Source organism: Aplidium turbinatum, chromosome 7 (assembly GCF_918807975.1).
Source record: "Aplidium turbinatum chromosome 7, kaAplTurb1.1, whole genome shotgun sequence".
NCBI lineage: Eukaryota > Metazoa > Chordata > Ascidiacea > Aplousobranchia > Polyclinidae > Aplidium > Aplidium turbinatum.
Window position 1 is genome coordinate 17,362,792 of NC_137478.1, and position 23,612 is coordinate 17,386,403.

General features: G+C 39.1%; 2 protein-coding genes across 3 annotated transcripts in view; both read left to right on the forward strand.

Annotated features, from left to right (window-relative positions):
* The window catches only part of LOC145774373 (guanine nucleotide-binding protein-like 1), a 114,527-nt gene that overhangs the window by 17,045 nt on the left and 73,870 nt on the right, over positions 1-23,612 (forward strand). The window lies entirely within an intron of this gene.
* Positions 16,757-18,445, forward strand: LOC145774863 (uncharacterized). The gene is made up of 3 exons (XM_082586195.1): positions 16,757-16,990; positions 17,257-17,425; positions 18,007-18,445. Exons 2-3 carry the CDS (start codon positions 17,291-17,293, stop codon positions 18,361-18,363), a joined length of 492 nt encoding a protein of 163 aa, XP_082442321.1. The 5' UTR covers positions 16,757-16,990; positions 17,257-17,290; the 3' UTR covers positions 18,364-18,445.

Consider the following 23,612-nt stretch of genomic DNA (forward strand, 5'->3'; position numbering starts at 1 on the left):
TTTTAGTTGGCGCTCTACAAGTGGTTGCGATTTTGTTACAAGTTGCTGCCTTTGAAATGTCTAAAAGCGTTCACTTTGTCGCCTGCTCTAGACAGCGTGATTTTTTACGGTAGTTCTTCGCTTCTTGCGCGCTACAAAGTGGTGATAGACATGCGTTTTATTTGTTGCGGAAATCAGTGAAAAGAGAAAAATCGCCATTGCTCACAGAGTACAAAATAAACGTAGCTTAATGCAGTGTGCAAAATATTATCTTGTGCGGTTTGCAGTATTTTTCTCGCAGAATTCAAGAAGGTGCCTGAAACAAGAAGATAAAAAGACTAGAGTGTAAAAGAAAATGAACGCAGCGGTATTGAATATACAAAAACCTTTAAAAAAGTAACACACCAGCCTTGCATTCAAAGTGCATCTATAGGCGAAAAAAGAAAAACATCTTGTGAAGAAATTAGTATTGTTTTCGAACGCAGAGTTGCAGCCAATCTTGTTGCTTAGCAAACACGTGAAGATTACCGGGTAGCTGGTTTGATTACGTTTGCGCAATCACACGATCGTTTGTTGAACGCATTAAGCGTAATAGGCCAATACTTGGAAGTTACTTCTCTCTGCTTAGTAAATTAACATTAAGCAACTTTCAGTGACTACAAATTTTACAACGATTAAACAATAATTACAAAGAACATTTCCGCTTTTTATTATTCAAAATTAAAGGCACGTAAATTAAAATGCAATATCATCAACTTTTCTCCAGTTGCTGGAGTAAGTCTGTTCCGTTGAGGCGTAAAAATATTGCCACTTGTGCTAAAAATTCGTTCGCTTTCGATCGACGATGGTGGTGACGAAAGCAATTTATTTGCAATTTTGCTCAGCTCAGGAAACATAGTATTATTTGGTTTCCACCAAATCATTTCTCTTCTTGCTGCGCTAAAAATGTCTGCATTAAGGTTTATTCTACAGATCAAAGAAAACTCCCTAATTTTGCCGAATGCCGACTAGAGCTGGGACAGCATTCGGCGGTAACATAGTCTGTTTCATGGGTTGAACAAACAATCAAGTGATTATTGCGCAAACGAGGTAATCTTTTTTCACGTGTTTACTAAGTGACAAGATTAATTCACTGCAATTCAGCGTCTGAAAAGATATAACTTGCAACTTCACACGTTGTTTTCCATTGACGCCCTTTGTTTTTTTTCTAAAAGCGTTTTGAATCTTTCAGACAGTTGTTCTCATTTTCTTTGCAGTTTATACCCCCTCGCTTTTTCTCTTAACTTGCTTTTAGCGCCTCGCATACTGCAAGCTAATAACTATTACGTAATAATCCATTTCTCCTTTAACTTCTAACCGTTGTGTAATCATTCAACTTTTATATTTTATCTGGTCTGACTTTCTCTTTGAACGTTTTTCGTCATTTCAAAGAAAGAAAGTATTTTGATCTCGTGCCTACTAAACAAGAGTTTACAAAATGGCGGAAAATCGTCATAATTTAGAGTTTTAGACTACCGCTCTCCGAATGCTAGTTGACGCTGATGCGGTTGTTCAAAGAAGCCGTTCTTTGATCGGTATTTCCACGCGCTTGCGCTACTTTTGATTAGGAAACTTTGATAAAGAATCGGAAAGAATCGGCAATTTTTTCCGATGCCGATTCTCCAAAAATTGCCGATACCTGCAGATTCCGATTAATCGGCACATCCTTAAATAATAGTACAGGCAATTGCTTTAAAGATCACATTAAAGTGGCCTGGTTATCGAGCTGATGTCAAAAGTAGCCATTTTTACATCATTTCAATGCCTTGCAATGTTGCCTTGAAATAAAGTTGTCTGAACTTTTCGGCAGGATATATTGTATTCTAATTTTAACAATGCGGATTATTGCGTTACATTGATCGTTTGTTAAAACGATACGTCACAGAGAAGCAACTCTCAGCCGGGTTCCGCACGTGCTTAGGCGAATGTGGCGACCTTATTTACGCTGATTTCAATTGTGTTTATTGCGTCATTACACGACTGTCATTAACGCACTGATTTATTTGCAAGCAATCTGCTCCAGTATACTTCAGGGTCGGTTAATTAAGCCACCAACCACTGCAGAGTTATTCTGTTGTAGAAAATCTTCTTCTACAAACACGACTACTGTGGTGTGATTTTGTGTAAAATCTACATGCAAAAAATATGTCCGGTTGAGATATTAAATGTCCGCTGAAAGGGCCAGTCTGGTAGGACATGCTTGACCGCCGGAAAAAAGTACAAATTTCGAGGCCTGGATATATAATGGCTCGTATAAATGCTGAGGTTTGTTCAAAAACGTTTGTTTTACTTTGTATGAAAATTTAATTTTTCTGTTGTCCTTATTTTGGGGTTCATGTCGATGGCAACCCTAGATATTGCAGTGGCGTATATTCAGAGTTTGTGTGCCGCACACCCATCAAACATGGTTGATTCATCAATCATCATACAGTTAAACATGCAAGTAGGCTACTTGGTAGCCTATATAAATGGTGAAGGCAGGGTATACAAGTAGCCTAAGTACTTGGTAGTCTATATAAAAGGTGATGGCAGGGTATACAAGTAAGTAGGCTTCTTGGTAGCCTATATAAAAGGTGAAGGTTTGGTATGCAAGTAAGTAGGCTACTTGGTGATGATGAAGGCGTATACAAGTACGATAGCCTAAGATGATGAAGGCGTATACAAGTACGGTAGCCTAAGTACTTGGTAGCCTACATAAAAGGTGATGGCAGGGTATGCAAGTAAGTAGGCTACTTGGTAGCCTATATAAAAGGTGAAGGCATGGTATGAGCATTGCAGGTAAGGTAGATATAAAAGTGAAGGCAAGGTAATATGGACTACTCACAGTACTCAGGTATCAGGTATATATTAGTGCTCAGAGAAGGCAAACAGGTAGGGTATTGGCCTACTGACTGAAGCAAGTATAATTGGGTTCTGTTTCAGTGAAAAGTTTATTCACAATAGTGGAGGGAAATTTAAAACAAAATTCGCAATTTATTACAGGTATTCAGTATGTCAGTAATTCGTAGTGGTGGCGGTAGCCTACGTCAAATTTTACATTGATTGATTGAATACAAGTAATCAGTAGGCTACCGGTGGCAGTTTACCAATTAATTGCAGTTAATTGGTCTGCAATAGTTATAACATGGCCGCATATACTCGATCTGCTGATCCGGTGTTCGGCTTTGCCAAAGAAATGAATGAACTGGTTCTTCCCACCAGTGGTGACGTTCTCCGATATTGCGCCCAAGTGAAAGAACAATACAAAATCATGAAGAAGAAGGACACCGGAGATTGCAAGAAGGAAATGGGGCTGCGCGAAATGGCGGATGCAGTGGCGACTAAGATAACAAGCATCTACAATTTCGCCACAGTGGCGATCATTACGCGTGAGGGAGTGATCAAGAAGATTCTGAAGCAATGGGCCATGGTTAAGATGAAGAATAAAATCCCCACGGCGAGAAAGACGGCTGAATGGAAAGCTTCAATGAAGGCCAGTCTTTGCCTCAACACTCTTTTCGACGTCGTTGACGACAAATCGCTGCATTCACGCGAGGTTGATTTTGTTAAAGACCAACGCGGAGCACGCATTGGTTTCATTGGAAACGTCGATTGGAAGGCGGAAAAATCTGAGAAGAAGAGGGACGAGCGGAAGGAGCAATTGCTTTTGAGAGAGACGCGAGAAAAAGAGCGGGAAGAACGCGAAGAATGTACTCAAGACTCGGATGACGACAATACAGAAGAAACTCCTAGAAGGCGCTTCCCTTCAGAGTGCTCGATCGGCAGAGAAGAAATCGAAGAAGAGCAGGAGCGATGTACTTTCGATCTTCGTACAGTTGCGCGTGAGGCGGAAAGGTATGGAATTTCGAGTAGAGCAGCAGCTGCCCTCGCCACCGCAACATTACTGGACACAAAAGATGATTTCAATCGGATGATGGTAGTGGATAAAAACAAGCTCGTTCGTGCACGAAAACGGCTTCGTTTAGAGATGAGTCACTTTGCTTCAATTTCGCTCGGCACAATAGTTGAAGGCCTTTACTTTGACGGCAGAAAAGATAAAGCCCTTACATTGAATGGCATAACTGGCTATCGTCAAAAATCAATCGAAGACCACTACGTGATGCTGAAATACCCAGGAGGTGAATATATCGACCACGTTTCCATTCAAGGGCGTTCAACTGGAAACAACATTGCCAAAACGATGTTGGCTGCTCTTGAAGTCAAGGGAATTGACGTGAAAGGCATTCAGGTCGTTGGCTGCGACGGAACTGCCGTCAATACAGGTAAGCACACAGGAGCCATCACCAGCATTGAGCAACATATCGGGAGTGCGGTACAATGGTCGATTTGCCAGTTTCACCTCAACGAACTCCCGCTTCGGCATCTCTTCGGCGAGTTGGACGGGAAATCATCAGGACCGCAAACCTTCAAAGGATTTATCGGCCGTGTCGTCGCTAATGATAAGTACAAAATGGGAGAATTTGCAGTCGTCGAGTTCGAGAAGATAAAATCCAACCTGACAGAAGTCGATGAGGTGATGGATATTAGCGGCGATCAAAAGTATCTGCTCGATATCGTGTTGGTCATCGAGGGAAGTCTGCCTCCAGAAAGCATTCGATTCCGTGATCCAGGAAAACAGGGTCATGCACGATGGCTTACTCTCGCTTCAAGGATATGCCGACTTTATATCTCGGAGCCAGAACCAACAGAGGCGCTGATAGAAATGACGAAGTACATCGTTAAAGTTTACGCTCCCATGTGGTTTACTATCAAGCGAAACAATAAGATTCACTTCGCTGCTCGGTCTTTCCTTCGGTTGGTTAAGCTGACTCGCTATCTGACAGGCCAATTAAAAAAAGTCGTCGACAGTTGCCTACAGACAAACGCCTTCGCTGCGCATCCGGAGAATGTAGTGTTGGCTCTTCTGCATGACGAGTCTAAGCCAATGCGTAAGCTCGCAGTTCATCGGATCTAGAAAGCAAGGGACGATTACACGGGTGGGATACGTCGTTTCGAAATTCCCAAAATAAACTTTGAGTACACAGACTTGACAACAAACTCGTTGCTCCGGTGGAGCAAGCAGAAGCTCACTGAGCCACCAATTTTACGCGATTTCAGCATCCAACAGCTCACAGAGCTTTTCGTCGAGACCGATTTTCCTACATCGATTGACAGTTTTCCGTGCTGCACACAAGCAGTTGAGCGCGCAATCAAACTCGTCACCGAAGTGAGCGATGAAGTCATCGGCCATGACCGCAGACATGAACTCATTCTGACGCGAACTGCTGCTCGCTCACAGCGTTCACGTTTTGAGTCAAAGAAAGATTACGCTCTGTGATTGTTTTTGACTGTGTTTACGTCGTTTTGTGTATTTTTTACTTTTTTAATTACCGCACTTTTTATTTTTTTTTGGAAAAAAAAAACGTTTTTTATTGTATTTAGGTGATATTGATTTTTTGTGCGGCGTCTTCCCGGCGCCCGATCTAAAAAAAATTTTTAGATTAATTGTTTGTGACCTAAGCCTCCTATCTGAGCCGAGTTGCTAAGTGATTTGACAAAAAAAGTGCATTGACGGCCCACCCTAGTGTACATACTTGCTCAGATTGTTGCATATAACTCACTTTACTATTAAGACTGTTGCTGTTCTTTAATGTAACTTCTGACAAATCAAAGTAACGCAATTGTACTATGCACACTGTCCTACATGTTTGGAAAATGATATAATTATTTCCCACATCGGACAAGCTCATTACATCCTGTCGATGTATTAAACTCCTTCATCTTTATGTCTTGACTCTTTCACTTTGTGTAATAATGTATTATACTACTATGCTTTGATTGACATACAGTGGCGTAGTAAAGGGGGGGGGAGGGGCGGACCGCCCAGTATGGGCTGATGAAAAAAATTAAAATCCAATGTTTTTGACTATTTTAAAAATTCTGCATTTTTGTGCACAATTTTTATTATGAGGTTGTTAATTGTAAGTGATTTAAAAGATATTTTTGAAATATATTATCTATGCTAATAATAATGATCATAAAAATTTTGAAAAAAACACGTGGCTGCATGGCGAAATCGGCCATGCAATCGAAGCACTACAAATGTTTATATCACAAAAAGTATAACTCCTAGCTCATTTTAACCTTTATTTTTGGAAAGCCCACCCCTGAAAATGGGGGGATAAATATCAATTTTATGAAGATTGGGCAACTAAGTCCCAAGGTATGAGCATTTTTATGCGGCTCACTAAAAAAATCGCCACCCGGTGGTCAAACTTTAAAATAGCGATAAAACAAAAACTGCTCGACCAATTTTGACAAAATTTGTGCCAAATAACTCAGAATTTCAAGCATTTTAAACTGTGAAAAAATGGGACAATTCTAAATTCTATGGTTCCAAAATTTCAATTTTCTGGATGAATTATAATGAAATGACCCCTTACTAATTCGACTATCGCTTATCACAGCAGACCCATGGCTTGTTTAACTCAAACTCAGGCCATCATTGATCTATTTAAAAAAAAAACAGCAACAGAGTAATCTTGCAACTTCTATCGGTAGTGCGATTTTTCACAAACATTCTGGCAAATCGGACCTTTTTGCTGTTAAGCAAGTGGGGCTGTGCACTGTGCAGCCCTGCCCTGTGCGCTTAAGAAACGGTGTTCCGCAAGGATCATGCTTATTACCCCTAATATATAACATCTACATCAGTGACTGAGCTACATCTATGCTGATGATCTGGTACTACTCCATTCTGACAAGTACTGGTATTTACGGAATGGCCCGTTGGAGAATCCGATTCTGAGAAATCCCAATTCGGAGAAAGCCCTTTTCGGAGATTTTTTGAAAATCCAACGACGCCTTCGGTTTATTTAGAGAATTTTGCATTTTATTCCACAATATTGTTTCTTTTGCATTCCAACAAAGAAAAATAAATTGAATTGAAATTTAGTGAAATTTAATTTAAAAAAAAAATTTTTTTTATCATTCTCACCCCTTAGATATGTGATGCATCATGCAAAAACATGTATTCCAAAATATTTTTGAAATCACACATCATTATTTAGAGGTGGCACAGCCCATGCAAAATTTTTATAGTTTTCCTATATGCGATACACTACCATCATCTTGACCGGAACCACAGAAATTCTTGGTCAAGATGCTACTGTAGTGTAGAATATGTCAAAAACTGGGTAAATATTACAAGTACATGACAGTAATTTCATAAACCAGAAGAAAGAGGGCCTGAAAAAGTCATCACCTGGTCTTGCAGTTGCATTAGATCGCACAGGGGTCGCTGACAGGAGATCCGTGTATATATCAGCAGAAACAGTGGTGGGGGTGGGTGGAGACCCTGCTCAATTCAGGCCAAGTTCTTCTACCAAAAGACGCCATCGACAAAAATATCGACTAGACATTATGAATGAAATAAAAGATCAGTTCCATTCTAAAATCCTAAGGAACCATTAACAGTGCATTGGGATGGCAAGCTCCTCGAAGATATGGTAGGCAAGCAGCATGTGGACCGTTTACCAATACCAGTTTCGGTACACGACAACTGGGCGAGACAAAGTGGGCGATACCCACTTGGGCGAGACAAGTGGGCGACGGACCAAGTGGGCGACAGACCAAGTGGGCGACGGCCAAAGTGGACGACGGAAGCAAAAGTTTTGCCGTTCGGAAAAAAAATATGACTTTTAATTTTACTTTAAAATACAATTATTGATTTGTGGAAGGGAGGCAATGAGAGTTCTCGCGCTGAGTTTCACGAAGCATTAGAAGCAACATGTTCATTATTTTTTGTAGTCCAGTAATAGCGCTTACTGTTTGATGTTAATTTGCATTGTGACATCATCTTGACACATTATTTTGCAACACACAATCCAGTCTCTGAATATTATAAACACTTGCGGTAGGTCACTAGGTCAGCCTGTGCTGAGATCTTAACTAGGTAATCCTACTAAGTAGCTTACTAGCTTACTGTAGATCCTACTAAGTAGCTTGTTTGGTAGGTATATGCGTTCCAGTGTTCTTCAACGGGGGCAATATCGCCCCCCGGGGGCGATTTTGGCCATTGCGGGGGCGATTTGTAAAATTTTTTGAAATTGGGGGGGCGATTGGTAAGGCCGAGCGCAACTATCGATCAAGATCGTTCTGGATCCTTAAACTACTTTTTGGTTTGTTTGACTCAGGTTTGAGTCGTTTGTTGCAATGCAAATGCGTGTGTGCCTGCGCGATTTTGAGTGTGCTCTGATCAAGCACGTGGTAATTTCGTTCGACAATCGGGAGCTTGCAAGTCGGACGTTTATTTGTCGTAGGGTACTGCACTTCAAAAAACTGACTGATTTGTGCAGGGTGTGTGCGCCGCACACCCATTTTCAGGGTGTGTGCGCCGCACACCCATCAAAGTTCAAACATGGTTGATTACGGTATTAAGTAGGCTACTTGGTAGCCTATATAAAAGGTGAAGGCATGGTATGCAAGTAAGTAGGCTACTTGGTAGCCTATATAAAAGGTGAAGGCATGGTATGCAAGTAAGTAGGCTACTTTAGATTTGACAAAAAAAGTGCATTGACGGCCCTCCCTATTATATATAATAGCAGTACAAGAAAGTAACGGCGATTTCTTAAATTGTTAGTTTTTTGTTTTCTAGTTTATTTTAAATTTAGTAATTTTATTGCGGAAGGTTATGGCTTCTAATTCTAAAAAAGCAAAAATTAAGTGCCGTTTTTATCTTGTGGAGTACATCAACTTTGGTTTTGTACCATGTCCATCAAATATGCAACTTCCCATGTGTCTTTTGTGTAAGAAAACTCTTAGTAATGAGGCTATGAAGCCGTCAAGGTTGAAGGACCACTTAAACAGGATTCATCCTGACAAAGCAAACAAGCCAACAGAGTTTTTTCAAGCTTTAAAAGAGAGTCATGCTCAAAGTAGCATATGCAATATTTTTGCTAAAAAAGGTGACCAAAACGTGAAAGGACTGATAGCTTCTTACAAGATTTCTATGTTAATTGCGAAAAAAGACTTGCCCTTTACTGTTGGAGAAAGTTTGGTAGCACCTGCTGTTAAAGAAATTATTTCAACTGTGATGGAGAAAGATCCTGCACCTGTACTCCAAGCAGTTCCACTGAGTGATACTACCGTAAAGCGAAGAATTGATGAAATGGGTGCAAACATTGAAGAACAACTTTGTGAAGTGCTACAAAAAACTTCTTTCAGCTTACAACTGGATGAAACCACAACATCAGACAGTAATGCATTACTAATGGCTTATGTCCGTTATATATTCGAAGGCAAAATTATGGAGGAGCTTTTATTTTGCAAGTGTTTGGAAACAGACACTAAAGGCCAAACAATATTTCAAACTTTGTTAGCTTACCTGCAAGACAAATCTATCCCTCTTACAAATATAGTAGCATGCGCTACTGATGGTGCCCCAGCGATGGTAGGCAGGTATCGGGGGTTTTCATCTTTACTTCGGCAAAAACTTCCCCATTTGTTTACTGTGCATTGTGTGATACACCGTCAGCATTTGGCTGCCAAACGCCTTAGTCCACGTCTGCAAGAATCTTTGGGTGTTGCTGTTAACGCAATTAACAAAATAAAAGCTAATGCCAAAAATAACCGATTGTTTCGACAGCTGTGCTAAGAGAACGATGAAGAATTCGAGCGTCTTCTGCTTCATACGGAAGTTCGTTGGTTGTCGAAAGGCGAATCTCTTTCAAGGCACTGCGAACTTTACAAAAGTGTAGTGGAGTTTCTTGGTGAAGAATCTGATCTTGCTAAAGATGTAATTACCTGCCACCAAGATGTCAGTTATTTAGCAGATTTTTATGAGAAAATTAACAGCGCAATCAACAAACTCCAAGGTAGAAATGCGACGTTGGTTCAATGCAAAACAATAATACGTGGCCTAATGAGCAAGCTGGAGCTTTACCAACAAACCCTGAACAGAAGAAAATTCCATCACTTTCCTCGACTGTCAAAAGTATTGGTTGATGTCACAGACAATCATTTGCTCATTTACATTGAACACCTGAAAGCTGTTCAAAAAGACGGTACCCGGACATTTTGCCGAAAGGACATTTTGCCGAAAGGACATTTTACCGAAAGACATTTTGCCGAACGACATTTTGCTGAATGGACATTTTGCCGAAACTCCTTTTCGTGTTATATGTATCGATATTCTCCACAGTATGTTTTAGTCTATCGTTCACAACCTTAGTCCTTTCGGCAAAATGTCCATCGGCAAAATGTCTTTCGGCAAAATGTTCTTTCGGCAAAATGTCTTTCGGCAAAATGTCTTTCGGCAAAATGTCCTTTCGGCAAAATGTCCGTGCATGAAAAAGACATGTACGCTCGATTTAAAGATCTGCTTGATCTTGAAGTTTTTCCATGGCTGGTAGAACCATTTACTGCAAACATCTCAGTCAACGAATGTGATTCTGCCATGCAGGAACTACTTATCGACTTGCAAAGTGACGAAGAAGCTCGAGCAATTTTTTTCGCACATGGATGGGCAGATTTCTGGATCAAGTGCAATGATCGATTTCCGGAACTATGGGCAAAAGTGAAGTTGTATTTATTGGCTTTTCCTTCGACATACATTGTTGAACAAGGTTTTAGTGAAGTATTGCACATGAGAAATAAATACCGAAACCAACTTGACATGAACAAGACTGGAGGAAATGCAATTCGACTTAAGCTGACTGGCTTGCACCCAGCTATTACTAGTCTTGCAAATAAGCACCAGGCGCAAGGGTCGCATTAATTAGCTTCCACGAGCTGTTGTATTTCAATAAAATGTGCTTGCTTTTGCTTATTTATATTGTTGGGATATTTGAAGTTTTGTATGTAAATTTTTAGCGACATGAAGGTATCGCTGCAGCGCTTCGCGTTAATTCCAGGCGAAAAACGTTTTACAAACGCACGATATTCTTGCGTGTTTATTCTGTGAGCTGCTGCAAATGGTTTTCACGGGAGGCGGAACTCAAATCATTGCAGTGAAACTAAGCTGCCTTGTCTCCGCGGTTCGCTAAGTGCAGTAGTGCTGGGCGTTCTTCTTTCGCTACAGTATTTCATTGTTTTGATTGTTTATTTACGTAATAAAGGTATCGCAACGAGTTAACCAGCCGAATCTCCGATGGTAACAAGAAGAAAACGAGTTTTGCTTTCGCAATACGCATACAGAGCCCTCGATAGTTACTTGTATCCTTCTCGAGTTACCTGCGGCCGAGCAGAGCTTACTTTCGGTGGCCGTTTCTGAACCCTTCGGCGGCCACGACCGCCGTTAATTTTAAGGCCTCGTTTAAGGGGGCGATTTGGACCCGCACTTTCAACAAAGGGGCGATTTTGTAAAAAAGGTTGAAGACCACTGCGTTAGACATTGGAATGTGTGTAGTGATTTTCAAGCGAAACAGAAGTTTTTGTTAGTTGTTTGAGTGTGTTATTGTTTAAAATACATGTAAAAACTTACGTACGAATCATTAACTACGGAGATTAGCATAACTTTGATGCTCTAAAAATAAAGTCATATTTTTCAATTTTTAGGTCATAAACAAAATGGCCCTAGTCATATTTTATACTGACAAGCTTTAATAACAGTTAGGGAACGTTCATAACTGACTTAAACCACTCTTTGGCCATTCGTTTGTCTCTTTTCTGAAGGGTTTCTCTTAAGCTTCACGATAAACCCTGACGCCGCAAATTACAAAATAATGTGTCAAGATGATGTCACAATGCAAATTAACATCAAACAGCAAGCGCTATTACTAGACTACAAAAAATAATGAAAAGGTTGCTTCCAATGCTTCGTGAAACTCAGCGTGAGAACTCTCATTGCCTCCCTTCCACAAATCAATAATTGTATTTTAAAGTAAAAATTAAAAGTCGTATTTTTTTCCGAACGGCGAAACTTTCACTTCCGTCGCCCACTTTGGCCGTCGCCCACTTAACTCGTCGCCCACTTGTCTCATCGCCCAAGTGGGTATCGCCCACTTTGTCTCGCCCAGTTGTCGTGCACCGTACCAGTTTCCGGTCACGGCATTTCCAAGCTTCTCTGGGTACCGAAAATTGCTTCAGGAACTGGAGACATGATGGCAACTGCTGTTTTTAATGCACTTGAAGAATGGGAAATTAGTGCGAAAGTGAGGGCCATGTGCTTTGACACCACTGCCTCCAACACCGGCCAACACGCTGGAGCATGCACTCTTTTGGAGGAGAAACTTGGGAAAAGTTTGCTTCACTTTGCTTGCAGATATCACAATGGAACTTATTTTGAAAAGCACATTTGAACAAAGTTTGGTAGCCTATGTCCTCTGCTCCAGACATCAGACTCTTCAAGCGGTTTCACGAAAAATGGAACTTTATTGATCAATCCAATTACCAGCCAGGCCCAACTGATGCACAATTGCACATGTCAATAACTTCATCTAGCCAGTTTGTGCAGATCTGTTGACATTTACAAATGAACAATTGTCTGTAAGACACCCACGAGATAATTACCGAGACCTGCTGGAATTGCTTATGGTCGATGGACGTCCAAGCCCAAGGCATTGTACTGTTATAAGATTTGGCTTGTTTGCAGCCAATTTAAGCTGACTAAGAAAGAAGATGCTGGACTTCGAGATCTATGCCTCTTTGTTTCATAATTATTAATTAGTAAATGTGAAAGCATGGATTACTTCCATTTTGCCAAGTGAGGATCCACGACAAGATCTTAATTTAATGAAATAGCTCTTTGTCTTAGGGTATAAACATATTATCTGCTCAGGTCTTTCAAAAGCTACTTCAAATACACTTTCACACCACATATGGTATGTGTCAGAAGAATTAGTGGCTCTGGCTTTTTTTAATGCCTCGGTGAGCTTGGAAATCAAGAGGAAAATGATGAGCTCTCTCAGAATGCAACAAAACCTGGAGGACAAGAAGCAATCTCTGTCCAAAATTGCTGAAAAAGAGCTGCAGGACTTTGTGTCAAAAGACACTATGGAATTTTTCCATAAGCCAGACATTTCACATGAGCTCCTTTCATTAGATCCGATTACTTGGGATGACAGAGATGATTGATTATGCCAAAGCTAAAACACAGGTGTTGGCTCTAAAAGTGGTCAAAGATAATGTCGAACAAGGTGTGGCCCTGGTACAGTGGTTTAACAAGCTGCTTTCGAAGACTGAAGAGCAATTTCTGTTTCTTCTTCAAGAGGTGACTGAGCACCAAAAAAACTTTCCAGACAATGTAAGAGTACCGTTGTGAGCCAGATTGAAAAACAATAATGTGCATAAACTTTGTGATAACGACTGAACACATATCTACAGTACAAAATAACATTTCTGCATTCATTGAATCTTTGTAAATATTTGATGACTTATCGTAACCATTGTTTTTGATACAGACGAAATCGGTTAATCGAATCACCTATTTGCCAGACGTTTTGATACGATTATACGATTGATTCGTTTAACCAATTTACTAAAAACAGGTTTATTGTGAATGGGCGTAATTGTTGGGAAGATGTCTGTGCTGACTAGGCTGCAACGCACATTACAACTGATACTTCCTACAACTGTTTACAATTCTGGTTAAACTTTAAAAAGTTTCCTAGTTCTGTGTTACATACCACTACGCTGTATGTCCCAGCCAGCAAAACTGGTCCTTTTTACATTGATTTATCGTCTGCAGACGTTGAAACAATGTAAAAAAGATCAGCTTTGCCGACTTGGCTGAGCAGGTATGATCAAAGCATTTTTCTGCAAACTGCAGCAATCGGACTGCAAATCGGCAATCTTTCATATCACCGATCTCTGTGACGTCACAACGCGAACTTTGACGTTGAAGTTTTTGATTCAAGCGGGCTATTTTTAGCTCCCTACCAGCTGTGTAGTTTTGAGTGTGGAACGTGGCCTACGAAAATAGTGGTATGGTAGAAAAACACGGCGCACACTCATTGTTTGTTTTGGAATCGCAAAGGTTTTTTTTTCAAGTCTTTTGCGCTGTCTGGTAAAATAATTAATTTGCAATGTTCTTCAACTGAACGAAACTGCACAAATGAAATTACGCACTGCATTTCACAACAGTAGGCTACTTTGTTTCAGCAATTTTAAAAAAAATTCTCCAAAGTTTTCTGGTTTAAACTTTTAGACATGCTTTCGAACACTTCTCTCTCAAGCCGAAATAATTTGTCCATGTCCTTTCCTTGGAAGGCCAGTCGCCGGCAGATGACATCAAAAGCATTTAAACTTCTTTATTGGGAAGTGTGATTATTCCTTTTGTGTGCTCTTCTGTTTTAATAAAGCCCAGCTGTGCGAAAATTGGTTCTTTGTAGTGCGATGTCTAGCACATAAGATTATGGCCTGGGATTACAGACACTTGTCTTTGTTTTGATCGCATGCGTCTGTCTCGCCTTTGAACATTGCAGACAATTATGCGAAGCAAAAAAGAGACATTCTCTTTTCGCTAACGGGTACAATTATACGATTAAATGAATGAAGTAGGCAAACTAGAAGCAAATCCTGATGCTTTTATCCGACTTATTCTTTTAAGCGGTATACGCTTAACCGATGTTTTTACTTAACATTAGATTGGATTTGGTTTGGGATTTCAGGTTTTGATTCAAATAAACGATTGATACGTTTAAGCAGTATACTATTAACCGATTTCGTCTTATTGGTCATTTGTCAAGTATTATTGATGCAACAAAAATGCGAATTTTTTGTTGTTTGTTTTGTGTGTGTTAATTTGTCAGGCTGTATTCTAGCTTTATATAGTTTTTTCTTAGCATGTATTTGTGTTTTAGGTGTTGTTCTTCGTTTGTGAAATGTTGTGAACCAGAAAATCCACCATTTCAATGGCATAATATTAAATATGATATTTTTTAATAAATTTCATCCAATTTGCAAAAATTAAAACTGGATGTGCCACCACTAATCCTTTAGGTAGGACAAAAAAATTTTTATGTAACATATTATTGCTTTATTCATCACACTTTTAGGGAGTGAGAGTTGAAAATTTCAAAAAAAAAATTTTTTTCATCGATTTTGAATCACCCTAACAAACATAGGCGCCGAGTTTTCAAAATAGCTGGGCGGGCGAACACATACTGTCACGTCATGAAGGTTATTTTGTGCGTTTTTTAAAAGAGCGATTTTGCTAGGTTGTTGGGCTAGCCTAGTTTTACATTTAAGTCTATGTCTCCTCTAACACGATTTGGAAACAAGTAATAAATATATATAATTGGTAGGCTACGCAACAGCGTCTGGTCCTGGTAATTCAGTTCTGCATATTTTTTGTGATTGGTATGTGCGGGTTGCGGGACGAAAACTGCAATACTGTACTAGTTCCATAATTTAATTACATTACTATTGTTGATACAACACGATAACACACACGCACAATACATCGGTGGGTTCATACGATAAGTCGCTCTTAGCAGGCGCACAGATAAGATACAAGATGCTGTAATGCAACGCAGAAGCGATTTTACGGCAATTCAGCTCCCGAGAAGCCATCTAGCGATAAACTGCGCTATTGAACTGAGCTTACATTGAATCTACAATTAGAAGAGTTATATATAGGGCAACCAAAAGTCAATAAAGTCAAAATTTTTCTGCTTTGTTCAAAGTTTATAAAACGTCCACAAACTAAATTTCAGGCTGACACGAAGTGAGGTTTCAAAGTTATTAAGTAAAAAAAAAGTCAAAATTCATGGTTAGGTCAAAATTTTCTTTTAACATAGTTTTTCTTCTCTCTATTGATATTTTATTAAAGCTACACACATACAGTACTGATTTTTTGTTGTAATTTCCGTTGCTATTCTGACGTAATAACCCATTTGTTGCAATTTCTGAGGTAATAATCTTGTTGCGCCCACTACTGACGATTGAATATTAGCCAACTACCCTGCTGTTGATGAGTTGGTTGCCAGGGTTAAAGCAGTGACCATTAAAAACAGGTCAAGAAGAGCTAGTTTTACTTCCATCGGCCAACCTCCACAGCGAAATGTAACTAGATTGTCCCTTGGTTGAAAGCTGCTTTCTATTATTCAAGAAGTTTAACACAAGTCGGAAATATTGTGGAAGGCTTCCATGATGGTGGTTAAGGCGATGTGAAATTTGAATGGACAAAATCGAATTATCACACAGGGTGACTACTGTTGTGTAGAGTATTTTTGTGAAGTTTTATGCAATAAAATCCAGTATCCGTAAACATGTAAGCGTTTTAAGGTTAGTATTTTCTAATTCTTGCAAGGTGATTCCACAAAAAATACTATCACAACGCATCAATCCACGTGATCCAGATAGCGCGCTCTGAATGGCTAGTTAGGGAAAACGCGTTGTGTGCCGCACACACGCGCGCGCGAGCGATTGCTGTCTGCTGCTGAGAGATTTATACCTTGAGATGCTGAATTGCTGATTATTATTGAAGATAAGGCTGCAAAATTCAGATAAGAAGTTGTGTTCAGCCGAAATGTATGCTATGATTTTATGCTTGGTTGTTAAATAATCATTCAGGCTTCGGTTCAAAGTTAGTTTAGGCTAGGTTTTCCAAATTGTGTAAAGTAGGCCTAAGAGGCAGTGTCTGTAATTATCAGGTCTTCTGGAATAAGAACTGCTTATTCAGGTGAAGTTGCTGTTTGTGGTTCTGTATTTTTTATATGTAGCTTTGAGAATGACACTAATAAAGTTCATAGTATTACAGAAGGCTCAGACAACTAAGTTTTCAGCAATTAAATTCTTAGTTCTGTGTACCGTACTGTAAGTGGGCTATGTTTTTTTTCTTCAAAAAATACATTAATCTCTTCACATATTATCTTTAGTTCATAAAGCTGACCTTGTTGTGGGTAGCATTGTTAACTGTTAAATCATGCCTAAAAGTTCTAAAAAGAGAGTAAGAAGCATGGAAAGCTCTTCTGTCATTGGACCCTCCAAGGAGCTTCCCACTGCTGATTTACCAACACTACGATATGTTCTTGCATTCTGTACTTTGTTAAAGGTGATACTCAAGTACTTTATTACTGCAAGTTTTTCTCTGACTGGTTTTAATTAAGCTTGGTAGTGACATAAAACATAGACCAACTCGTATATCTTCGTATGGATGAAGGGTAGTTGTTAAAAATACTAACATATAGCTTGCATGAATGAACAGTACACGTAGGCTACAATAACCAACTAGAAGACACTTTTCAAAACCTTAATGTGTTGAAATAATTAATTGCACGTTTACAGAGACAGAGCACTCATAAGAAATTAATTTTTCAGGAAGCTGGAAAAAAGCTAACTATTCTCTTTTCAAATGAAGATCGCATTCCTAAAACAATTGAGGTTTCTTCTCTCCCAACGTTATCGTAGAGTAGAAGCACTGTTATACCAAATTGGGCCTCTTGACAAAAGGACAACGAAAACGCTTCAAAAGAGAGTTAACAAAAAGGTAAGTACTTACATACGGTATCTTTTCAAACTTTTTTGTCTAGTAATTTTCTATGAAATGTAAGGCTTTTATAAGTATATTCTTTGATAACAGGGTCATGCATAGACATGTCCCATGTTGTGTACTGGGGTTGGTCTGTTGTTGCCATTGACATGGCTCTTCTAACAATATTTGTTGAATGGAGCCATATGAGAAGGAGAATGGGTTACTGCCAATTCTACAACCCCACTTCACCATTGCAGATGTAGTTCAAACAACTCTAGATAGTAGGTGGTTTAGGGATTTTTCGATTTCCTAAAGCATTTCCTCGTGGGAAAGTGATTCAGATGTTCTGATTTCTATATCTGTAAAGGCAGGCTTGTGCTTTCACTAAAGCTAGTCGTGCTATAGCGAGAAGATTTTTCTTGACTATCACTGATTTTTACTGCCATTTGTCCGAAAGAGTATTATTTGTTATGTTTGGCATATTATATATTGTTTTTCGTTGTGATAGTCAGAAATAAAAACAAACTGAACTGATTTACATGGATTATTTTGTGTTCATTACATTTATCATTCACACAAAAAACTTGTTTTTCAAGAGCCTCAAACAACAGCGAGGAGATGATTTCGCTGCAGCAAAGAAGTCACAAGTGATAGAGGAAGAGAACTGGAAGAAACAGCAGTTTTCTGCAGCAATTGATGAAGAAATTGACTCTCCTTTCGAACCAGCTGCACCTGGTACATCTGAATGTAACAATGCTCCGGTATTCAGTGATGATCCTGCTCTGCGATCTTTTTCTGTGAACATGTTACAAAATATTCGCAAAGGCAGTAACTCTTGTGATGTTTCTGTCCGCACTTTTACCCAACCAAAATTAAATTTGTATGCCAACTCACTGTTCTCTTTGATTGGGACCATGCCACGCTTACTGAGTCTATCTTTACTTCACACTTGACCATGGATGAACTAAAGGGTTTGATAAACACAAAGTTTGAATACCCTCATTTTCCTGCCCATACTCAGGCTGTGCAGCGTCTCATTTGGGAAGTCACAAACGACTGTGGAAGTGTTGCTGGCCATCAACGACGGGATGGTTTCATTCGGGCGAGAATTGCTTCGCGTAGGGTCTTGCCGAAAGCAGACACGAAATCTGACTTTCTTTGATTGGCTGCAGTATAATGTTTTGATATTCACCACTGTTTCTTGTTCATTGTCTTTATTCTTCATTCGTTTGTGCACGTTTTACAAGCACATATAAAGTTGGTTGGTTGATGTGTAAGCTACCATTGGAGAGTTGCAGTTACTATATCTGTCAAAAAACAAATGTAAATCGGCGAAAACAATCGAATATTAATGCAGTGCGTTGTGTGATTATGTAATACATATTACCACAACAAAACCAAAGTGTCATCTTATGCACAGTGCATTCCTACTCTTGCCATAGAAGTGAAAAAGGCTTTAATATCATCAGTTTTTGCTGACCAAGCAAAAATAGGGTTGCCAGGTGATTGTTTAATATCTTACCGTACACCGCCAGACTTTACCTAAAAGGGCAACTAGCAGTCGCATCATATGTAATTGTTGTTGTGGTTGTTAAAGTTGGAAATTTTTACAATTTAAAAAAGATAAACAAAGTTTTTTCTTCAAAAAAATTGTACCTGGCAACTCTGTGCTGGCAACAAATGCCAAAGACAAAATCGACTACATGTTTAAGGTTACTGAATATTTTTGCGTGAAATTTTACAGAAATACTCTACATAGCAATAGTCACCCTGTGTGATAATTCGATTTTTGATTTTTTAAAATTTTTTGATTTTTACATCGCCTTAATGGTGGTGTCTTGCTGCGGCGTGCTCAAGATGCTGTAAAAGCTCCCAATTTAGCTACTAACCTTGTAGAAATAGAGGAGCAGTACAGTGCACTGTTTGATTTAATTCAGAATATGGAAGACAGCCGATACACCATTCAAGAAGCTTACCAGAAAATGAGGTCCCTTAACTTTGGTGTTGATGGCTGCCAAATTGGAAAATATATTCAAGCAAGAATCTCATGGAATGACATCAAGTGCATTGTGAAAATGGGACGAGATGATATTTCACCACATTTTTATAGCCTGTTGAGGAACTCCCAAGCAACTTCTGTATCAGTAGAGAGAAGCTTCTCTATTTTAGGAAAAATTTTGGCGAGAGACAGGAACTTCAAACGCGATAATGTGAAACATTACTTGATGTTGAAGTATAATAGTGCAGAGCCCTTTCAGTAATTTCGGGATATTTAAAGACACTCCATATTTATCTTTTGCAGTTTTTCGAGTGACTTTCATTACATGTTCGTTAGCTGTGGTGTCGTTGAGTCTTCCACATGTTTCTCATATTTCATAAGAAAAAGAAGATATCCTTACCTAACGGTTTGATTTCTAATGTGCTTTGTATTTCACGTTTAAGTTGCAAACGCAGAAAGCTATTGGTCAAAGTTAGGTCAAAATTTGTAAATTATAAAGTCAAAATTTCATGTTTTTAGGTCAAAAAATTGGTTGCCCTAGTTATATATAACGAAGGAGCTGAATTGCAACTAATGACAACCAACGGTTTCATCCGGCCAAACCAACAGGTGTTAATATCAGTGACGTACCAGACGCAACTGTTATGTTTGAGATGACAAAATAGTAGAGCATTTTGGCAGCAGAGTGATTTGATAACGTCGTTTGAGAGAAAATTATTCCTTTGAAAAACAATGCTACAGTTTTTACACCGAATTAACATCTGGTGATGTTAAAACGATGTAAAAGCAGTGGAAATTGCGGTCAGACTTGCCGCGAATGAAGTTCCTCACAGGTTTGCGCAATTTACTTGATTTATAGCACTGGGCTACGAGTGGCAGAGTGGAGACAAACGGCACGGCTGGACACTTTTGCTCGTTTAACGGCGAATCAACGTTGTTTAACGTTGCATGAATGTAACAATGGCAATAATTGACGAAAACTAATCGCTTAATTAGTGGGTCTAGTAGGCCTATCATATGGCGACAAAACCCTGCGAATAAGGTAAGTAGGCTAGTATCAGAAGGTGGCAGATGGTTACAGAAATTTTGGGACTTAAAATTGCTTTAAATTTTTTTATTAATTCCTGAAATGTACGGCGGGCGCGACCCGCCCGCCCGGGACTCGGCGCCGGTGCTAACAAACAACTGTTGCAAGAATATAATTTTCCATGCATTCTAGCGCGCATCTAGAAAACGTGAATACTGTATCCCTTAGCTTCCATTCAAGCAGGAAAACGTTCGATTTTTACGTTGCTTCAACCATTGATGACATTGAATCAGTGTAATAACGGTGAATTCTTTGCCAAGAATCGATGGGAGTACCAGTACTTCTACACTAATCACGCGCAGCTTAGTTCAAGTCTTACGTCACAATGTCTGGCTTTGATCTCCGAGTAATATTGATAAGCCAAGGTTGGTTACAAGATTTGTTACGTTTTAGTATTACAATAAGAAAGAAAAGGTCCAGAGAAAATTCACTTTCGCTCACATGACACGCAAAAATCAACCTTAATAAAAAAGCCTAGAGAAACGTTGCACAGCAGAAAATTGTAGCGTTAGTGTAAAAGTTTTTCGACTCGTGCCCAGAGCATTGTGACGCAAGAAGCCACCTGACCTCGTTCGGTGGAAGTTAATCAGTTATGCGGCGTAGCAGCTACACGGCGCTTTGACTCTTCAAGCACACGCCGTTGGTCTGATGAAAGCCTTTCAGAGTGACCTCGCTGAAACTTTAAAAAGCCTTCTAAACAGTAGCTATACGGTAGCTTTCAAGTGGTGAAGAATTATCAAGATAAAGTGTTTAAGCAAGATGATCGACGCTAAAACTGGTGTGTCCGCCGTGAGACTTAATTTGTCCGCCGAGATAACAGCTCAGACCGGACACGTTTGTCCGCCGTCAACAAAAACGAATTTTGAGGCCTGCCTTGTCTGACTCCGAACTTGACGTGCTTGAGCTACTTGTCCATACGGGTAGTCCTGATGGTCCAGGTATGTCACCTTCCTCGTGGAATTCATGGGGAAGTTTTTGTAGTCGTTTTTCAACATTTTGTGCTTTTGTAACTGCTGATCGATCAACCATTGACATTTGAAAGATACTTTTAGGACCAATTTTTAGCTTTTGATTCCTCAGATAAGCTCTTTCTTCCAATGGAACTTTGGCATTTGCAGAGCATACACAGAGAATGTGCTCTTTCTTGCAATCCAAGAGCTTGCAGTTGACTCGAGTATCGCTGCATGCCACAATTTCCAGCGAACAAGTACATGCAGATATATCAAAAAGTTTGTTTAATTTGCTGTCCAGACTAGCTTTCGCTCGGCCTTTTGCGTGTTAACGGTTTATATCCTTGACCAACTTCAATAAATCTTTAATTTTTCTGTTGATGGCTTTATCAGAAATCAAACGTAGGCGAGGATTTACTGCCTGCCAGGTACTAATTAAATCCTCGCTGATGTGCAAAAACAATATCCCGAATGTTGTTTTCAACTTTTGCATTGTTAAGGTGGTAATCATATTGAATTAGTTGTTTATATGTGCTAGGTTCCGTTTTAGCAAGCTCGCAAGGGCCTCCTCCATATTGCTGTTCACTTTGTTTTCGTGTTAAACACGGTTTTTCTTTTGGCATGTTTCAATAAGAGTTTGTAAACAAGAAAGTTTCTTACTTACTAGCTGAAATTAAATAAATTTGAAAAAGCTTTATTTAGATCAATTGACTCACTGACTTGTCAAATCATTGCTCAAAACAATCTATTATATCTAGAAGAAGCAGATTTCCAATGCTGGTGGCCTAATGATATGCTACGGTAATTACTCTGCAGGGGTTTACAGTTTGTATTGAATTATTATTAACCACTGATGACACCAGATACGCTGCTGGCGTAACTATTACTTCGATAAAACAGAGGTAACGCAATAAGTCTCAAAGAATTTCTTTATTCGTGAGTTCAAATTTCAAAATTTAAAACACCAATTTTTGAACTAGTGTTTTTTAGAATGAGTAGAATTTTTGAATTCGTAAGTAAGAATTATCGTAATTATTATGCTATGTGTAAAACTTGTTTGTGCGGAGGTATATAAAGCACTTTCAAAATAAAAGAAAAAGCAAGCAACTACGTAATTTAAAATGGGCAAATTCCAACATTATGTTTGCGATTGTAGAACAGCAAAGGTGAAATCATGTTAAGAAGATCACGTCATGGAGGTGAATTGTGGAGATATTAAATGGTTGTTATTTCAGAGCAACAACTTGAAACTGAAGCTATTTCTTTAAAAGTTATTGTTGATAACATCACACGAATTTATGTCATAATGCAACATTTTGCTACAACGGAGAAAATTGAGCCATCAATCGCTATAGAACAGCATCACTGGTGAAAGGCTGCGGTTGGGTCATTGCGTAGAAAACGATCCATCAACCACTTGTGCTCAAAACAAGTCAGCTTCCTAAGAAACGTAAATAGTATGGGAGGATTACATTTTGTAGAAAGTTAAAAACAATGGAAATTCACCACGGGTCCCTACAACTCAATCTAATGAATAGCCAAGTATATAGAGACGCTTCAGCCTTCAAAAAAAGCATTACAGAGTATCACTGAATTAAGTGCTTAATTTCAAACAACAACATTGTTTGCTAAACAACAATGTTTTCACCATTCAGCTAACAAATCCCGCTAACTTAATGTGATAAGATAGACATACATCATCCATTGCATGGAAAAAGTTATCGCGCGTGTGCGGTTGTCATAATAACTTTTCACCTACCGGTATTGGTAACTACCGGTACTTAATACCACATTAAATTTTAAAATCGACCTGCCCTAGTATGTAGTACATACACAGCTACTTACATTTTTTATTCATCTTTTAAACTTTTTTATAACACTTTCCGCTGCAATCGTATTGTGGTTGCACCATATGCAGTTTTATGCACCATGAAGTTTCTGCTTTGCTCGCACGAAAATCTAGATAGCCTTGCTTTGTCTAATCGAGACCCCTTTAACTTCGACTGATTTCTGTTTCTGGTATGTCAATGGTTTCTGGTGTGTCAATGATTTCACAAAAAATCATTCAATAACTGATAAATAATCAAAAAAAAAGCAACTTAGTGTCATCAAACGTACACTAACTAACATTGGTGTTAGTTACTCAATGGCTATTTCAAAGGTGAA

Excerpts from the sequence above, each read along its gene's own strand:
- LOC145774863 (XM_082586195.1), top strand. The coding sequence starts at position 17,291 with ATGAAGATCGCATTCCTAAAACAATTGAGGTTTCTTCTCTCCCAACGT. Across the intron at positions 17,426-18,006 it reads AAAAGAGAGTTAACAAAAAG|AGCCTCAAACAACAGCGAGG; the intron begins GTAAGTACTTAC and ends TTGTTTTTCAAG.